The sequence below is a fragment of the Somniosus microcephalus genome, chromosome 7 (assembly GCF_052327205.1).
Source record: "Somniosus microcephalus isolate GS21.2 chromosome 7, FLI_Smic_1.0, whole genome shotgun sequence".
Classification (NCBI taxonomy): domain Eukaryota; kingdom Metazoa; phylum Chordata; class Chondrichthyes; order Squaliformes; family Somniosidae; genus Somniosus; species Somniosus microcephalus.
Window position 1 is genome coordinate 109,290,172 of NC_140993.1, and position 17,856 is coordinate 109,308,027.

Consider the following 17,856-nt stretch of genomic DNA (forward strand, 5'->3'; position numbering starts at 1 on the left):
GCCATAAATGGGTGGCCTTTATTCCATAAATATTCCTTTGCCTCTGTGTATAACCTTTATTCTTACCACCTTTAAAGGCAATAATACATAGCAAGAGGATATGAAAAATGTTATACATGTTATTTAGCAGTAAGTGAGGTTTAGTTGCATAGAGGATTTGGTCTTGGGTTTTGGTAGCACCTTGGGTATGGTCCTGGGCTTTGGTAGCACTGGGGTGATACTGCAATGATTTGGTAGTGTTGGGAGCAGGGAAGAAGATCTTTTAATCTGGCATTACAGTGGAAGGAGAACCTAGGGTTTGGTAGAACTAGGGGTGTTGCTGGTGGATTTGTGTCACTCATGAAGTGAGGAGAGGGAGGGCATGGGCTTGACATTACTGGGTGGGAGCATCCCAGATTTGGCAGCATTGGTTTGTAACTTTCCAAGAGCCTTATGCAAACAGCATCTCTCCTCCTTCAATACAGCCGGTGTCTCAAGAGGGGTTAGTAATTAGAATTATTATATTTTCTACCCATCAACAGAACCCAGGTGATAAATTGAGCCTTTGTGAAAGGGGGAGGGGGAGGGGGAGGAAAGGACAGTTTGGCAGGTCATTCTAGTTTGGGTGACTGGGTATAGTTTCTGGTTAGTCCCATTCCCAAATGCCAACCATAAGTAACATTTTGATTTTAAATATTTTCTTGTCTATTTGAAAGGGAAGGCAGTTTATGACAGGGGAGTGGAACAGGCAAAAGGAGAGCAGAGAGGGGGACAAGAGGGAGCAGGAGCAGATGGAAGAGGGGGCAGCGGAAAGAGGGGCAGAAAATTGAGTGCTGCATACTTTCACTGAGAAGGTAGTCTTTCCTCCCACGGGCCTGGATTATCGTCTCAGTGGCAGGGAAGGAACTGCAAGGGGGCCCTATCTCTGCCAAACTACAATTTTATGTTCAGTAGTTGGGGGGGTGGGGGAGATGAGCAAGAGCCTGAAATCTGGGGGTGGGGTGGGGTTAGAAAAGGGGAGACCCTGATTTCTACAGTGATTGATTAACTGCTTAATGTGGGGGGGGGGGGGGGGGCAGTAGCATGGAAGATTACCTTCCGCCCTATACCAAGTTTCTGCTTAGTGGGGAGGAGGGAGGGATTTCAAAGTTTACCCATGAAAGTGTCTTGCATTGACAAGTGATTAGTGCGCTAAGATGCGATTATCTGGGGTTACTCTGCAGGGCAAGTGTTTTTGATAGGTTCAATGGAATGTGTGAGGGGTTTTATGTCAGGAGCTTGCTTTCTTGCAGGAAGGGACAAAGCAGTGAAAACTTAGCAAGCAAGTGACAATGGTGATAACAAGGAATTGATTCCAGGAAGCAAGTGCAATTTTGAGAATTGCTGCCTACATTGTAGATTTTTGCCAGTAGGGATAATTAATTACTCTGAATTATTTTTACTTACGAGATTATAGATATTCCAAAAATACTTCACTGACACAGGATAATCTAAAATCCAGGAGGTGGTCACATATTGTTGCACAGCCACATATTGCAATCCAGTAGAAACTGCTCATACATTGGAGAGCTGCCACCCAGTGTCTTTATAGTGGAACTGCATGCCAACTCAAGAGCTTTGCTCCATGTTATCAAGATAGGCAGTTAACACGATCACAACGCCACCACAGGCATAACTGGCACTGTAGGCAAAGGCCAACTCACTCACCATTTTTAATATATAGCTAGTCAGTCTCCCATGGTGTTACACATGGGTATTCATGACCAATTTGAATTTTTTAAAATTCAACCAGGATGGGAGAAATAAATGGATCCAAAAAGGGGGCATGGGGGATACAAGAGAGGGGGAGAAAGAAAGTGCTAAGGAAGAGGAATTAAGATCAGCGGAGGTAGGGATATTGAACCAGCCATCAGGGAAGGAGAAATATACCCAGTAGTGGCTGTGGATGGAAAATGTCATTGGGAGGGAGGATTAATAGAAGAGAATTGAAGCAGGGCAAGAGTAGCCTGTGGGGGGAAACCATTGGGTGAGTTGGAAATGCAGCCAGCTTTGGGGGGTTGGGGGCTGAAATACTGCCAAGTTGGGAGAATGGCTGAAATTTTGCTCATTTGGGGACGGTGAGGGTCACAATCATGCTCTGTAGACGAGGTGGGGATGTGGTGGAATGCAGAAATCTTGTATTCCATTCATTTGCTCCACTTACCTGTATGTTGCATTCGACTTCTTGGTACAGTCCTGCTTTTGTGTCAACAGCTGCCTTCATATCAGATGCTTTAAGATTTTTGCAATTACAATGTGACTATTTAATTCACTACTTGTGTTCCGTTATTGTTGCCGTTGGGTGGGAGTTGTTTGCGTATCCTCAAACGTACTTTGACAATGCACCAACAAACATTTTTACAATGCTCTTTGTTTGTTCCTGGTTGTGGATTAGTTTTTCCTCAGTGCTGTAATCGACTTATTTTTCATTCTATTTAGGATTTTTTACATTTTTGATTGAATTTTGACCTTTCAATTTTTGGATGGAATGTGAATTGAATTCGCCTGAATATTGCAATAATATACTGACAATACTACAAGTGCAGTTCCAATGGATTGTTGCAATCACGCACCATTTTTAATATTGAACAGATTTATCATTCTAAACTAACCAAAGCTGTTTTATAACACACTGTATCGAGTTCACCGATTTATAGTGACTGATGATGAAATTGTATTCTGGGATTTGATTTTGTAATTCTGTTGACTTTTCACTGAAAATTGTAAATCAGTGGCCTTGATTATTATATGTTCCTTCAACTAAGTACCCAATTTTTACCTTTTTTGAAGCCCGGGATACATGGTACAATGGTAGGCAAGATGCATCAGGTTGGAGGAAGTAGATAGCAGCACTATGGAGGGCTCCCAGGGTTTGGAATCACTGGAGAAGAGGGTCCTTTGCTTTGTCAACACTGAAGAAAGTAATTTGGTTGAAGGAAGGGGAGCAAATGAGTGTGGGGTTTCCTTCAATGGGAAATTCCTGGAGTCTGGAAGCATCCAGGAGAAAGCTGATGATTTTAATGTTAAAAAAAGTTCCCATATCAATTGAAGATGCATAACTTCATAATTAAACATTTCTATAAATTACTGTTTTGGACTTTTAGGCATAAAGAAAAGAAAGCAGAGGTGATCTAATCACTCCTTTTGAGTGCCTCTCTCTCACCAAGATGGAGCCTCTTTCTCTGAAATGCATCATCTTAGATTTTTGCAATGAGAAAATTGAATAAATCTTTTGCAGTCACTCTCAAATTTTAAGTAGCTTTCAATAAACAAGATTTGTTTTCAAATGATAAAGCACAGGTGTTATTAATCGCATCCTTTTCACTGAGCTTTTCTTTGTCTCTCTGCCTGCTCATGATTGGAGTACTCCTGAATTGAAACCAGGCATTTCTCATGTCCAGCACAAATTGTTTGACATATTATTAAACAGAAGTCAGAGCAAACATAGATTTCACTGGCTCAAAAGGCTATTAAACGTAGTCCGGATTCAAAATAATAAATGTGTCAAAATTCTAAGAGATATTGGGGCAATGCCATGAGTTTGTACCAGGTATGAAGATTTTATGCATGATTAGAGCTCCCCAATAACCCTGCCTCGTCAGCTGCCTGCTAAAATAGAAACATGCTAAAGAATCATTGCTGCCGGCCATATAAATGCAAGTCTTTCTTTTAGTTGTACCGCTCTCTTCACTTTGAAGTCCACAGTTAGACAAAGGAAAATCAATAAGGTATCCTTCACAATTAAATAAAGTAACCATAATGCTACCAATAACATATAGGTTTCAAAGACACAGACTGCCTGACAACATATCAGCCAAGGACTCCACACCTGTTCAGGGCATAAGCCAGACTGAAAACCTTCCTTAAGGGACTCCCTGATGGGACAATTGTAAAAGCCATGGACCACTATACAAGTGATTAATAGCTCAGGTGATCAATCCTAGTTGTTTCTAACCTGGATGGGCTGAGAGTCTTCTCATACTTGTTCAACACAGTGAAAGAACATCCACTTCCATAGCTTGTTTAGTCATGCATATTTTCCTCAAATGTAATTGGAGAAGGACAGGATAAACCTATTTACAGAGACATGAGTCAGATGGTGGAGTCCTGGCCCAGGTGCATATTCCATGTAGAATGGCTGCTCTAAGCCATGCAGTGATCAATTTAAAATGGGCACAATTCTAGCAAGCTACAAACTCCCACAAAGAATGAAAACATAGAATCTTTTATGAAATAGGACAAAGCTCTGACCGATCACATTCAGGATACAGTAGTATAGTGGTTATGTTACTGGACTAATAATCCAAAGATTAATTCACCATGGAAGTTTGAGACTATGTACTGTATTAACTTTTTTAAATCTGGAAATATAAAGATGCCATCAGTAAAAGTGATTATCGTATAAACCTTCCTGGTTCACTAATGTCCTTTAGGGAAAGAAATCTGTGTCTTTACCCAGTCTAGCCTATGTGACTCTAGTCCCACTGTAAATGTGGTTGACTCGTAACTGTCCTCTCAAGCCACTCCGTTGAATCAAAATCACTACAACGAATGACAAGAGCATTATGAGAGCAGACTGTAGTAGTTCGAGAAGAATGTCCACCACCATTTTGTCAGGGCAGGGGAAATAAATGACAGCCTTACCAACAACACTCAGCCCAAGAATAAAAATTCATACAGCAATAACCAGCATTTATATAACTTTAACGTAGGAAAATGTCCCAAGGCACTTCACAGAAGCACAATCAGACAGAAACTGATACTGAGCCAAACAAGGAGATAATAGGAGGGGTGACTTAAAGATTGATCAGAGGTAGATTTTAAGGAGGGTTAAAAGGAAGAGGCAGAAAGGTTTAGGGAGGTAATTCCAGAGCTTCAGGCCTACATGGCTGAAGGTTCCAAATGAAAACATTAACAATGGTACAGTACTTAGACACAAAAGTCAATTTTATAGGTAAATTTATTTTAATCTGAAATACGACATTTTTCAATGTTTGTTAGAAAACTTTGAGTTTTAGTGGCAGCCCGAGGTGAAAAGAGGAAAATATTTTGCTTTCAAAAATGTATTTTGAGCTACTTGATTGATTTGCTGCCCTTTCTTTATTGGAGTTGTTGCTGAGCGCCCATTTTTGATGTGTAGTTTTTCTGAACTTCACAATTGGTGGTTTTAATTCCAGATTACTACTTGCTGATTGGTACAATGTCTAATCTATAAAATGGTGATCTCTCACAGTAATCATTGATTGGTAGGATGGCTATCTATTCCATTGTGATCTGTTTTATGAATATGTAATTTCAACCAGAAGTTTGAATGAGTTAGTGTGACAAGGGAAGTGTGCACATATGCATACACAAACAAGCAAACTGAAATGGTCTGAAAACATTTTGCTGCTTTTACTCTTCTGATCTATCAATACCAGTGACTTAAATGTTATTCAAGTGGGCTTGGAATGCTTTATATTGGTCTCTTTTTCCCTTCTGTCAGATCTGGTAATGCATCTTGGTTCCATTTCATAAAAATTCTGCCTACTGCAGTCTAAAGCATCTGAAGCCAACTCTGCTTGTAGCCCCAGGACTCTATGGTACTCTGTTTCATCTTCATATCAATTACTCCACTAATCATATAACTGTACCCACTCTTCTGCTGATGATGCACTCACCAGCTTCTTGTAAATTGTACATAACATCCATTACTCATCATTACATCTTGATGTCCAAGCCCCTGATGGGGAAAATGAAAGTTTCAAAGAGCTTCTTTGTATATCATGTGTAAGTAACAGATTTCATTTGATGGTTTCAACTTTTATCTTTTAATCAATTAATACTTCGCTCAATCAATACTCTTGACTTTGCTATCTCCTCTGACCTCAGATGGAACCCCCATATCTTCCCCATTGCTAAAGCTGCTTCTAAGAAGCTCAGATTGTGCGAAGCGCTTTTTCCCTTAACAACTGAAATATACACAGCTGAAGTCCATCCAACACTTGAATACAGGCCCCATATCTGATGAAAGCACCTTAGGATGTTTTAGGACATTAAAAAGGTGCTATATAAATACAAGCCATCATTGTTAAAACTCTAACAATTCTAGGAAGGAACAACCATGTTCCTTATTACATTCAATCATTTCTATCTGTACTTTTGACATGTAAACTCATTCTTTATCAGATATTCATCTGGGACTTAGCTTTTTTTAGTGTCAATCAACATAGCATTAACTGTTGACGTGGTACTCTTATGTACATACTCAGTGACTCAGCTTCCTATAGAACTGACATAGCTCAAATCCACCAATGAAAGCAGTACCGAGTTCAAATCTTTTCTAAACTTCAGTCCTGTCAAATTAAAACAGGCAAACCCAGCTCCATTAAAAAATAGATCCAAATTACATTGGAGCAGCAAATTCAAATAGCCCAATAGTTGAAGAGTGTGTTTTAGGTGAGTAATTAATTTTAAAAAAATTCACTTTAGTAGAGATAGATTAGAAATAATCATTTTAGAATAGTTAAGTTTGACAATATTGACTGACGATCATGAGGCTTCATGGTGTGTAACTAAGGAGCTCATTATGGCAAAAAAGCTTGGACACACATCGAAGAACATAAGAAATAGGAGCAGGAATAGGCCACTTGGCCCCTCGAGCCTGCTCCGCCATTCAATAAGATCATGGCTGATCTTGGGCTCAAAGCCACTTCCCCACCACATTTCACTCCCTTATCTTGCAAAAATTTGTCTATCTCCACCTTAAATGTATTTAATGACCCAGCCTCCACAGCTCTCTGGGGCAGAGAATTCCACAGATTTACGACCCTCAGAAGAAATTTCTCCTCATCTCAGTTCTAAAAGGGTGACCCTTTATTCTAAAACTGTGCCCTCGCGTTCTAGATTTCCCCACGAGGGGAAACATCCTCTCTGCATCTACCTTGTCGAGCCCCCTCAGTATCTTATATGTTTCAAAAATAATATTCTTCTAAATTCCAATGAGTATAGGCCCAGCCTGCTCAACCTTTCCTCATAAGTCAACCCCCTCATCTCTGGAATTAACCTAGTGAATCGTCTCTGAACTGCCTCCAATGCAAGTATATCCTTCCTTAAATAAGGAGACCAAAACTGTGGTGTATGTGCCTTTAAGAGCAATTGTGGTGTATGTGCCTTTAAGAGCCCCAGGTGTGCGTAATGCCGGTAATTGCCACTTGGGCTATATAAGCCTGTGTATTGTGTATATCCTTTAGAACCCCCCCCCCCCCCCCCCCAGACTTGCTTAGTAAATACCTATGAACCAACTCCTGTCTTCAGTGTCTTTATCTACACACGGACACTACAGTGGCGACGAAGTGGAAACGGACTTACCTGCAATTCGGCAGCACCTCAAGGACATCGATTCCTCCAGCGTCCAGAAGACTCAAGGAAGTTATAGAAACTGTGGTTTCACCAGCTGTCCAAGCTGGTGGCAGGTACTGCGCTAATCCTTCCTGGGCGTCAGGCTGGGGCTCCAGCATTGGGCTCTACAGCTGAGACAGGCAGCGAAATCGGAGGCAAGCAATAACGGACTGGGAGGGTGCACTCGGGAGACGGCTGGCGCGGCAAGCAGGTCAGCGTTTAGACCTCCGTCGGGAACGAGTCTCCAACAGTGAATAAACGGAAACCACAGTAAAACAGCGTTGTTATCGGTAGCAGCGGCGGGAAAGCGCAGGAAGCGCCATATCGTTGCTACAGAGAAAAAAAGCGCGGGAAGCACCATATCTTTTTTTTTTGAAATGCCTAAGTCTGGCAATATGGATGCTTTTGATAACAAGATAGAGAATTGGACCACATATGTAGAAAGAGTGGAGGTGTTTTGCACCGCAAATGGAATAGAAGATGAAAAAAAAGCTTCAGTGCTTCTGGATCTAATGGGCGCAGAAACATACAAGCTGTTACGCAACTTAATCACTCCAGCCGAACCGATGGACAAGAATTTTGAGGAGATTGTTGATACCCTACACTGCCAATTCGAGGCAGATTCTCTGCAAGACAAATTCATCTGCGATCCCCTAAGTGTAGAAACACAAAAAAAAGGTATCTTCTGGAAAAGATTTAACACTGGACAAGGCTTTCAGTGCAATAGGAGCGGCAAAGATACAGCAAAGGCCACAGGACTTCGGCACCCATGAAATGACATGGGGTTTCAAGAGATGTTATCGCTGCGGCAGATCCAACCATGACCAGAGGGATTGCTGGTTCAAAGAAAAAGCATGCAGGCGATGCGGAAAGATGGGACACATTCCACGTGTATGCCGATCTGAAAATAAAAAATCCACTAACGGGAAAAGAATCAATAAGGAAAAGCACAGAAAGGTACAAATGATGACGGACAGTAGCTCCAAAGACCAGAAGAGCGATAGCGACTCCGGGAACAAGAGACTAAGCTCTCTCAAATTACATAATGTAATTGCCAATGAAGATTACCAGACCATTTGGGTTACCCTCATAATAGCAGGGTCCCCAGTTAAAATGGAGCTAGATACAGGATCAGCTCTAACCGTAATAAATCGACGAGATTACGAGGCGCTATTTTCGCATATACCTCAAAGACACATCCATTATCTTAAAAACATATACGGGGCAGAAAGTATACCCCAAAGGAAAAATAAAGGTGCCTGTGGTATACAACGGCAAAGAAATACAAAAGTTGTATTTATACATTCTACAAGATGGTGGTCCACCGTTGTTGGGACGTGAATGGATAAGGAAGATACGTTTAGACTGGCACTCCATTCAGGCACTGACGGGGACCAGTAAGAAAAAAAACTTGGATGACATCATACCTGAACGATTAAAAGACATCTTGGCCAACGCCAAAGAAGTGTTTCAAGAGAAACTAGGAACCTTGAAAGGCATCACCGCCTCAATAAAAGTGGAAGATGCAGCAATTCCAAAAAATTTTAAGGCAAGACCGGTGCCATACGCAATACGTCCGGCAGTCGAGGCAGAGCTGGAGAATTTGGAAAAGGCAGGCGTATTATCCAAAATAGATTGGAGCGAATGGGCAACACCCATCGTTCCAGTCATGAAAAAAGCATTGAAAAATACCTCTGAGGAACAGGGAAAAATTTGCATCTGTGGGGACTTTAAGGTGACTGTAAACCCGGTCCTTCACACGGTACAGTATCCTCTTCCGAGGATAGAAGATATTTTCGCCTCACTATCCGGAGGAAAACGTTTCACAAAAATTGACTTGGCACAGGCATATCTACAGATGGAGGTTGAGGAGACCTCTAAAAAGTATCTCACAATAAACACACACAAAGGCCTGTACCAGTACAATCGACTGGTTTTTGGAGTAGCATCAGCTCCAGCTATCTGGCAAAGAGCTATGGAGCAAGTCCTGCAAGGGATTCTGGGGACTCAGTGTTACCTAGACGACATCCTTATAACAGGAGAAAACGACAACGAGCACCTTGCCAATTTGGAGCAGGTGCTCACTAGGCTGAAAGAACGGGGCCTACGAGCAAATCGCCCCAAGTGCGAATTTTTCCAAAATCAGATATCATATTGTGGCCACATAATTAATAAGGAAGGGTTGCATAAGTCACCTGAAAAAATTGAAGCAGTTATAAAAGCCCCAGCACCTGAAAATGTTTCACAATTAAGGTCATTCCTGGGATTAATAAATTACTATCATAAATTTTTACCGAACTTATCAACTATTCTACACCCTCTTAATGATCTTCTACACACAGGAGTGATTTGGAAATGGAACGAAGACTGTAAACGTGCCTTCCATAAGTGTAAAGACTTAATCACATCCGAGAAAGTTTTGGCTCATTACAACCCATCACTACCAATCAGACTGGCGTGCGATGCATCCCCTTACGGCATAGGAGCGGTATTGTCCCATAGATTCCCCGATGGCTCGGAACGGCCGATAGCTTTTGCGTCACGCTCATTGAACTCAGCTGAGCGTAACTATTCCCAGATAGACAGGGAAGCACTCAGCCTGGTATGGGGAGTGAAGAAATTCAACCATTACCTACACGGACAAAAATTTACCTTGCTGACTGACCATCAACCCCTCATCTCCATATTCAACCCTAAGAAAGGTGTCCCCATTATGACGGCACAAAGACTACAGAGGTGGTCCCTTTTTCTAGGGGCACACCAATACAACGGGTCAAAACAGCATGGAAATGCTGACGGTTTATCGCGCCTGCCGTTGCCAACGATAGAAGAGGCACCTACAGTAGACCCAGTAGAGATATTCCACTCTACCATAGTGGAATGTCTACCGGTGACAAATTCTGCCATTGAAAGGGAGACCAGAAATGACCCTACTCTCTCACGGGTCTACGATTTAACAATGAAGGGATGGCCAGCACATGGCGAACCACTGTTGCCAGCATTCTCGCAAAGAAGAGAACAGCTGTCAGTGTGCCGAGGAACCTTGATGTGTGGATCCAGAGTGGTGATTCCACCCAAACTCCAGGATAAAGTGCTAAAGGAGCTTCACGAGGGGCATCTGGGTGGAGTGAAAATGAAGAACCTAGCTAGGGCGTTTGTATGGTGGCCAGGTATCGATGGAGACATCGAAGACATGACCAAGAGCTGCCTAGGATGCCAGAAGGTCCAAAATGCTCCGCCACAGGCCCCTCTACATCCATGGGAGTGGCCCTCATCTCCCTGGCAAAGGGTGCACATCGACTTTGCTGGTCCATTTATGGACTCAATGTTCTTAATCGCAGTTGATGCACACTCCAAGTGGCCGGAGGTAATAAAGATGTCCTCCACCACCACGGAAAAAACCATCACAGTATTAAGGACCATATTTGCCAGGAATGGGCTGCCGGAACAGATCTGTTCTGATAATGGACCGCAATTTGTGTCCGAAGAATTCAGAAAGTTCTTAAAGAACAATGGGGTAAAGCACTACACGTCCGCCCCATACCATCCCGCCACCAATGGATTGGCTGAAAGGTTTGTCCAGACCTTCAAGAAGGCCATAAAGGCCATGGGTAATGAAGACATAAAACTTCAGCACAAGGTGGATAACTTCTTATTTGCATATAGGAATGCAACACATATGGTTACAAACCAAACTCCCGCCATGATGTTCTACAATAGAAACCTAAGATGCCGGCTGGATTTGGTCAAGCCCAACATCCGAAGGGACGTGGAGAACCGGCAGTTTCAGGGCATGAATGAAAGGCCAACTAGGGCCTTCCAGATAGGCCAACCAGTTTTGGCCCGGGACTACCGTACCGATAAATGGCAGCATGGAACTATCTGCACACGACTAGGACCACTGATGTATACCGTGGACATCGGAGAAAGCATAATAAGGCGCCATGCTGACCAAATCATCAAGTCATCCGAAAAGGGACAACCTACACCACCACGCTATACATCTAATGATGAAGTAGAGATACCCATATCTACCTCCGATCCGGTGATACTGGAACCCGATGAACCAGACACTGGCCTTCAAGCCGAATCAGCCTTGCCAGAAGAACCTACTACACCGCCAGAAACTACTACACCCCCGAGGCGTTATCCGGACCGAGTCAGGAAGCCTCCTGAGAGACTAACTTATAATTAATTAATACAGCAATGTATATTATTTTGCATATAACATGTAATTAATAATTACTTAAAATATGATGTACTAGTTAGCTAGAAGGGGAGGAATTGTGGTGTATGTGCCTTTAAGAGCCCCAGGTGTGCGTAATGCCGGTAATTGCCACTTGGGCTATATAAGCCTGTGTATTGTGTGTATCCTTTAGAACCCCCCCCAGACTTGCTTAGTAAATACCTATGAACCAACTCCTGTCTTCAGTGTCTTTATCTACACACGGACACTACAAAAACTGTACGCAGTACTCAAGGTGTGGTCTCACCAATACCCTGTACAGTTGTAGCAGAACTTCCCTGCTTTTATACTCCAACCCCCCCTTGAAATAAAGGCCAACATTCCATTTGCCTTTTTGATTACTTGCTGTACCTGCATGCTAACTTTGTGTGTTTCATGCACAAGGACCCCCAGGTCCCTCTGAACTGTAGCATTTTGTAATCTCTCTCCATTTAAATAATAATTTGCTTTTTTATTTTTCCTGCCAAAGTATATAACCTCGCACTTTCCCACATTATACTCCATCTGCCAAATGTTTGCCCACTCACTTAGCCTGTCTATATCCCTTTGCAGGCGAGTCCTCTGCACAACTTGCTTTCCCACCCATCTTTGTATCGTCTGCAAACTTGGCTACATTACACTCAGTCCCTTCATCCAAGTCATTAATGTAGATTGTAAATAGTTGAGGCCCCAGCACCAATCCCTGTGGCACCCCACTAGTTACTGTTTGCCAATCGGAAAATGACCCATTTATCCCGACTCTCTGTTTTCTGTTAGTTAGCCAATTCTTTATCCACGTTAATATATTACCCCCAATTCCGTGAGCTCTTATCTTATGCAGTAACCTTTTATGTGGCACCTTATCGAATGCCTTCTGGAAATCCAAATACACCACATCCACTGGTTCACCTTTGTCCACCCTGCTCGTTACCTCCTCAAAGAACTCCAGCAAGTTTGTTAAACATGATTTCCCTTTCATAAAACCATGCTGACTCTGCTTGACTGCATTATGATTTTCCAAATGCCCTGCTACTGCTTCCTTAATGAAGGACTCCAGCATTTTCCCAATTAGGCTAACTGGTCTATAGTTTCCTGCTTTCCGTCTCCCTCCTTTCTTAAATTAGGGGTGCTACATTTGCGGTTTTCCAATCCGCTGGGACCTCTCCAGAATCCAGGGAATTTTGGTATATTGCAACCAATGCATCCACTATCTCTGCAGCCACTTCTTTTAAGACCCTGGTATGCAGGCCATCTGGTCCAGGGGACTTGTCATCTTTTAGTCCCATTATTTTACCAAGTACTATTTCCTTAGTGATAGTGATTGTCTTTAGTTCCCCCCTCCCTGTGGCCCCTTGATTATCCATTATTGAGATGTTGTTAGTGTCTTTACCGTGAAGACAGATACAAAATATTTGTTCAGAGTCTCTGCCATTTCCCCGTTCCACATTATTAATTCCCCCAGTCTCACCCTCTAAGGGACCAACATTTACTTTAGCTACCCTCCTTTTTATATACCTCTAAAAGCTCTTACTATCTGTTTTAATGTTTCTTGCCAGTTTACTCTCATAATTCATCTTCTCTCTCTCTCTCTCTATTATTTTTTAGTCATCTGCTGGTTTTTAAAAATTTCCCAATCCTCTGGTCTCCCACCAATCTTGGCAACATTGTATGTTATCTAAATTATATAATTCCTCTCAATAGTTTAAAAATAGCAAAAGAACCTCAGTTCTGAGAATTTCCCTTCATAACTTAAAGAGCCTTTGCTCCCTGAATCACCTTTATTACTCTGTAGTGCATCAATACTCTTGAAGTAGGGTACCCAAAACTGCACTTAGTAATTGGCAAGAATCTTGAGTATAATTTTTCACAAAAATTTGAACCATGAACTTTAATGGACCTCCCTACAACAATGCACGTGTAAAGGCACGGTATATTCAAATTTATGGTTTCATCATATTAATACAGCGACCTATTTTGACATTAAGTATCCACACAAGTAGAAAAATCTCTTCGAAATTGTAAACGAGAACAATTTTAAATCTTGGTTCATTCAAAAGCATTTTTCATTAATGGTAAAATTATTTTGTCTGCACTTTTAAAGTAATTATTTGATGTACATGTCACACCAAAGCCTTTAACATGGGCAAAAATAAGAATACATTTCTCAACAATTTCTGTGGAAAAAGTTAAAAGCTCTCAATGCCACAAGAGGCCAACTAGTAACATATTAAAAGTCTCATGTCTGCATGCATTCCTGTCAACTTTTCCATTATAAATTCCAATGAACATATTTATAATTGAATCTGCTTATGTAAATTTGACACACTGTATTTATACCCTTTCCAGAGTGTAACTATTGCAGCATTATCATGGGCAGCAGGGTGTAATTACAGCATGACAAGTTTGCATAGGCAGTTTCCATTATAAATTCCAATGTCCACATTTATAATGAAAATGTAAAAATAGGGACACCGTGCATCCTAATTTACTTATCCCCGGTTCCTACATTGCAAGTATTTAATTGGCTCTAAAGTGCTTTGGGACGTCCTGAAAGGCGCTACATAATTGCAAGTTTTTCTTTTTTTCGAAGTCTACAGTTGGTCTTGACTATACATCTTTAATTTTATCGAGCTTACCCACTACTGATGTTAGGTTGATTTATCTACTCAGTTTCCCCCTTCTCTCTTGCAGAGAAATGTTAGTGACATTTCTCCAGTCCTCTGGCATAGCTTCCAAACCCAAGGATGTCAGAGCAGATGCATGGAGGTGCCTTTTCTACTTTGAGTTCCATCCAACTTTTCCAGTACTACTATTGTATTTATAGTTAAATAAAATTGCTCCACCTCCGCCTCTTGTATGCTTCCACCATCACTTTCACTTTTGGAAAAACGGATACAAACTACTTATTTGGTAGCCTCACCACTCTCAACCTCTACGAGTAGCTTCCATTTGTCTCTCTAATCCTTTCTAATTCCCTTTAACTAATTTACTTATTACATCTTTACAAAATCCTTTATTTCTCTCTGTGATCTGTCGCTCCTTCATCTTTGTAATCTCATGCCTCCCTTCTATTTTCTATACTCCACTGGATTTTCTTTCACATTAGCTTCAGGTGGGTAGTATACCTCACGTCCCATTCTAATTTTCTTTACACATCCAGGGAACTACAACTTTCAGTACATCCCTTTCCCTTGTGACTAAGTCCTTTCTGCTATCTCCTTTCTACTGAATAGTGGGCTACAAAAAAAACAGCAAGTTACCTTCTTATTCTTGAATTCTCACCAGATATTCAGCTTTTTCCTCATCCCCTATATAAAATCATTATGCTCCAGTGTTGTAAAGTAATCCGAGTAAAGCTGCCATCTATCCTCTTTTTTCCCCCTACTCAATTCTTCCAGAAAATATTGTAATCAGAAATGTTTAACTCCCAATCCTATTAATATATTAATTACCCTCGCCCCAACACACACAGAGCAATCCTCTCCCTACAAGGACACTGGTTCCAACCCTGTTCAAATGAAGCCCGTTCATCCTGGAAAGGCCACTCTTGCTACACTCCCTCTCTATTAATAGGTACATGGCATCAAGAGTAATCCTGAGATTACTACCCTTGAGATCCTGCTCTTTAATCCCTGAAGCACCTTTCTGAAGGATCTCAATTCCATTCCTTCATTAGTTTCAATATAAACTACCACTTCTGGTTGTACCCGATCTCTCCAAAATCTTTTGTACCTGCTCCATCATATCCCTTACTCTGGCACTGAAACACAACACATTTAGGACACAAAGACTATAGCAATTCAAGGCGGCAGCTCACAACCACCTTCTCAAAAAGGCAACCAGGGTTGGGTGGTAATTGCGAATTTTGCCAGCAATGCCCACAATCCAAGAAATAATTTTTTAAAAACTTAGCTGCAGTTACAAAAGTACCTGTCTATTCCCTTGAATATGGAACCCCCTATACTATTGCATTTCTGCACTTCACTTCCCCCACGTTAGCAACCACTTGCTCCAAAGCACTGCTCACCATCATCCTTCAGGTTGATGCTACTGTCACTGGTATTCGAATACCCATTTGTCAAGTCAGTACCCAAGAGATCCTTGCATTACCTCCCATCTCCTCTTCCTACCCTGATGGATAGTCACCCACATCTTTTCTTCACTAACTTGCTCTGTCTGCAAGGTGAGCACTTCCTGGAATATGCATACCAGGATCCCTTCAGCTTCCTACTTGTGACAGAATGTTCCTAGCAGCTCAAAATTTTGAGCTTGAGCTTATGCAATCAAGAGACACTTGTGGCCATTCCAGCCATGAAAAGCATCCACAACAGAAGTTATCATTCGAAATGTGCCCAAGAGAAGATTTTTTTTTCCACAATCACTCACACTAATAAGCAATATGTATAACTCAACAAAACTCACTTCGTTCCTCCAACCTGAACTAATACAGGTGGATTATCTTCTTCAATAGAGCCGCAACTCATTCAACAACTTCCTATTAAGAGCTCCAACTAATCCAACACGAACCCTTCCCATCAGAGTACCAACAAATCTGAAGAAACATTCTCCTCCATTAGCCCTAAATTAATCCATCAGATCCTCCATCCCCTTCCCAGTAGAGCTTCAACTATCGCAGCTAGGGCTCTTTTCAGTAGGTGAAGAGAAGTTCTGATCCAATGAAATAAGTACGTGCATTTATCCTCCCTCCCCGCCAGATTAGGCCTGCAACTCGTCCATTAACACTTTCTCAATAGAGCTGCAACTGACCAAGCAGGAACTACACCCTTCCTCATTGAAGCCTAACTAATCCAGACCAACATCTGCACCCTTCACCCCATTAGGTGTTCAACTAGTCCGAGTGGTCTTCCCCCATTAGTATCCACTGATACAAGAGGACCCATCTTCCCAGTGGGGCTGCGCTGACACAGTCCGCAGGAACCCTCCGAACCAGTCACCATCCCCGCCCAAACCCGCTCTCCTTCCCTCCAGCGGACTTGGGCCGCCGTGCCTGGTCCCGGATTCACTCACCCAGTAACCGCTGCGATACCTGCCGAGACACCGCGGACAGGGTCTCGTCTCCGTCGTAGTAAGAGTTCAAGATGGCGTCGATGACGAAGATGCAGGGGACCCGCAGGGCCACGTCCAGGACCCCCCGGAGGTGACTCCCCATCGACACCCACTGCGAGGACATCGTCAACCGCCGTGCTGCAGCTGAGTCACAGTCGGCTGCTCGTTGAAGGGGCCGCGCGGCCGGCCGGCCTGCCAGTGTACACACGCCTCTATGTGGCTGAGCTGTAGCTGCCGGTGAGTCAGCTGTCGCCACTGTATGGCTGCCCAGCCGCCGCCGCCGCTGCTCTCCTCTTCTTTTCCATACTCAAGACCACGACACACGCTCTCGCTCTCTTCCTCTCCGTACAACGCAAAAGGCGCGTCACGCAAACGAACACGTCATAATCGGACATATGGAGCGACTGAGGAATAAAACGCAAGTCGCGTCACAATCGGACGTACGATTGAATGTTCAGCCTGGTAAGCGGCGGCAGGTCTGTCACGTCACAATCGGACGTACGCCAAGAGGTTTTAATTTTCGGTCGCAGAGCTGGAGTTTGCGCAGACGTGTAATTTAGGGCAGCTTGTACTGTACTGTAGTTCATGCTGAAAGGTTGTCAAGTGACCACGTTGACATCGCTCTCCAGTGGCGCTGCTAGCTTATTACAGGCAAATTAAGTCAATAGTTGGTGTAGCTTTAGTGTGAAATTGTTAAGTGAGAGTTCAAAATATTTATCAAATTACAGTAACAAATTACATTAGGAGTGATGGTTTTGAAAATATGAAATTAGAAATAATTGGCATACACTGATCATAATATCAACAGGTTTAGCATAGTTATGGAAAAGGACAAGGTACAATCAAGCGTAAAAATACTTAACTAGAGGGCTAACATCATTGAGTTGAAAGAGGATCTGGCCCAGGTGGATTGGAATCAAAAATTGGTAAGCAAAACAATAATTGAACAATGGGAGGCCTTCAAAGAGGAGATGGTTTGGGTACAGAATAGACACATTCCTATGTGGGGGGGAAAGGAAGGGCATCCAAAGCTGGAGCTCCCTGGATGACTAAGGATATAGGCCTAGATATTCCGATCGCAGGCCTCCCACGGGCGGAGGACTGTGATCTGGAAAAATCTGCGCCCTTACCTAAGGGTTCCTGGGACGCGCACAATTCCGATGCTG

General features: G+C 42.6%; 1 protein-coding gene across 2 annotated transcripts in view; it reads right to left on the reverse strand.

Moving 5' to 3' along the window:
- Positions 1–16,814, reverse strand: part of rnf139 (ring finger protein 139) — a 51,889-nt gene extending 35,075 nt beyond the window's left edge. Inside the window, exon 1 of one of the 2 annotated variants that reach the window (XM_085992822.1) lies at positions 16,652–16,814. In XM_085992822.1, the coding sequence (XP_085848948.1) occupies positions 16,652–16,814 (163 nt within the window). The remainder of the gene's footprint in view (positions 1–16,651) is intronic. The other variant, XM_085992823.1, reaches the window with a different exon arrangement.
- Between the last annotated feature and the right edge of the window lie 1,042 nt (positions 16,815–17,856).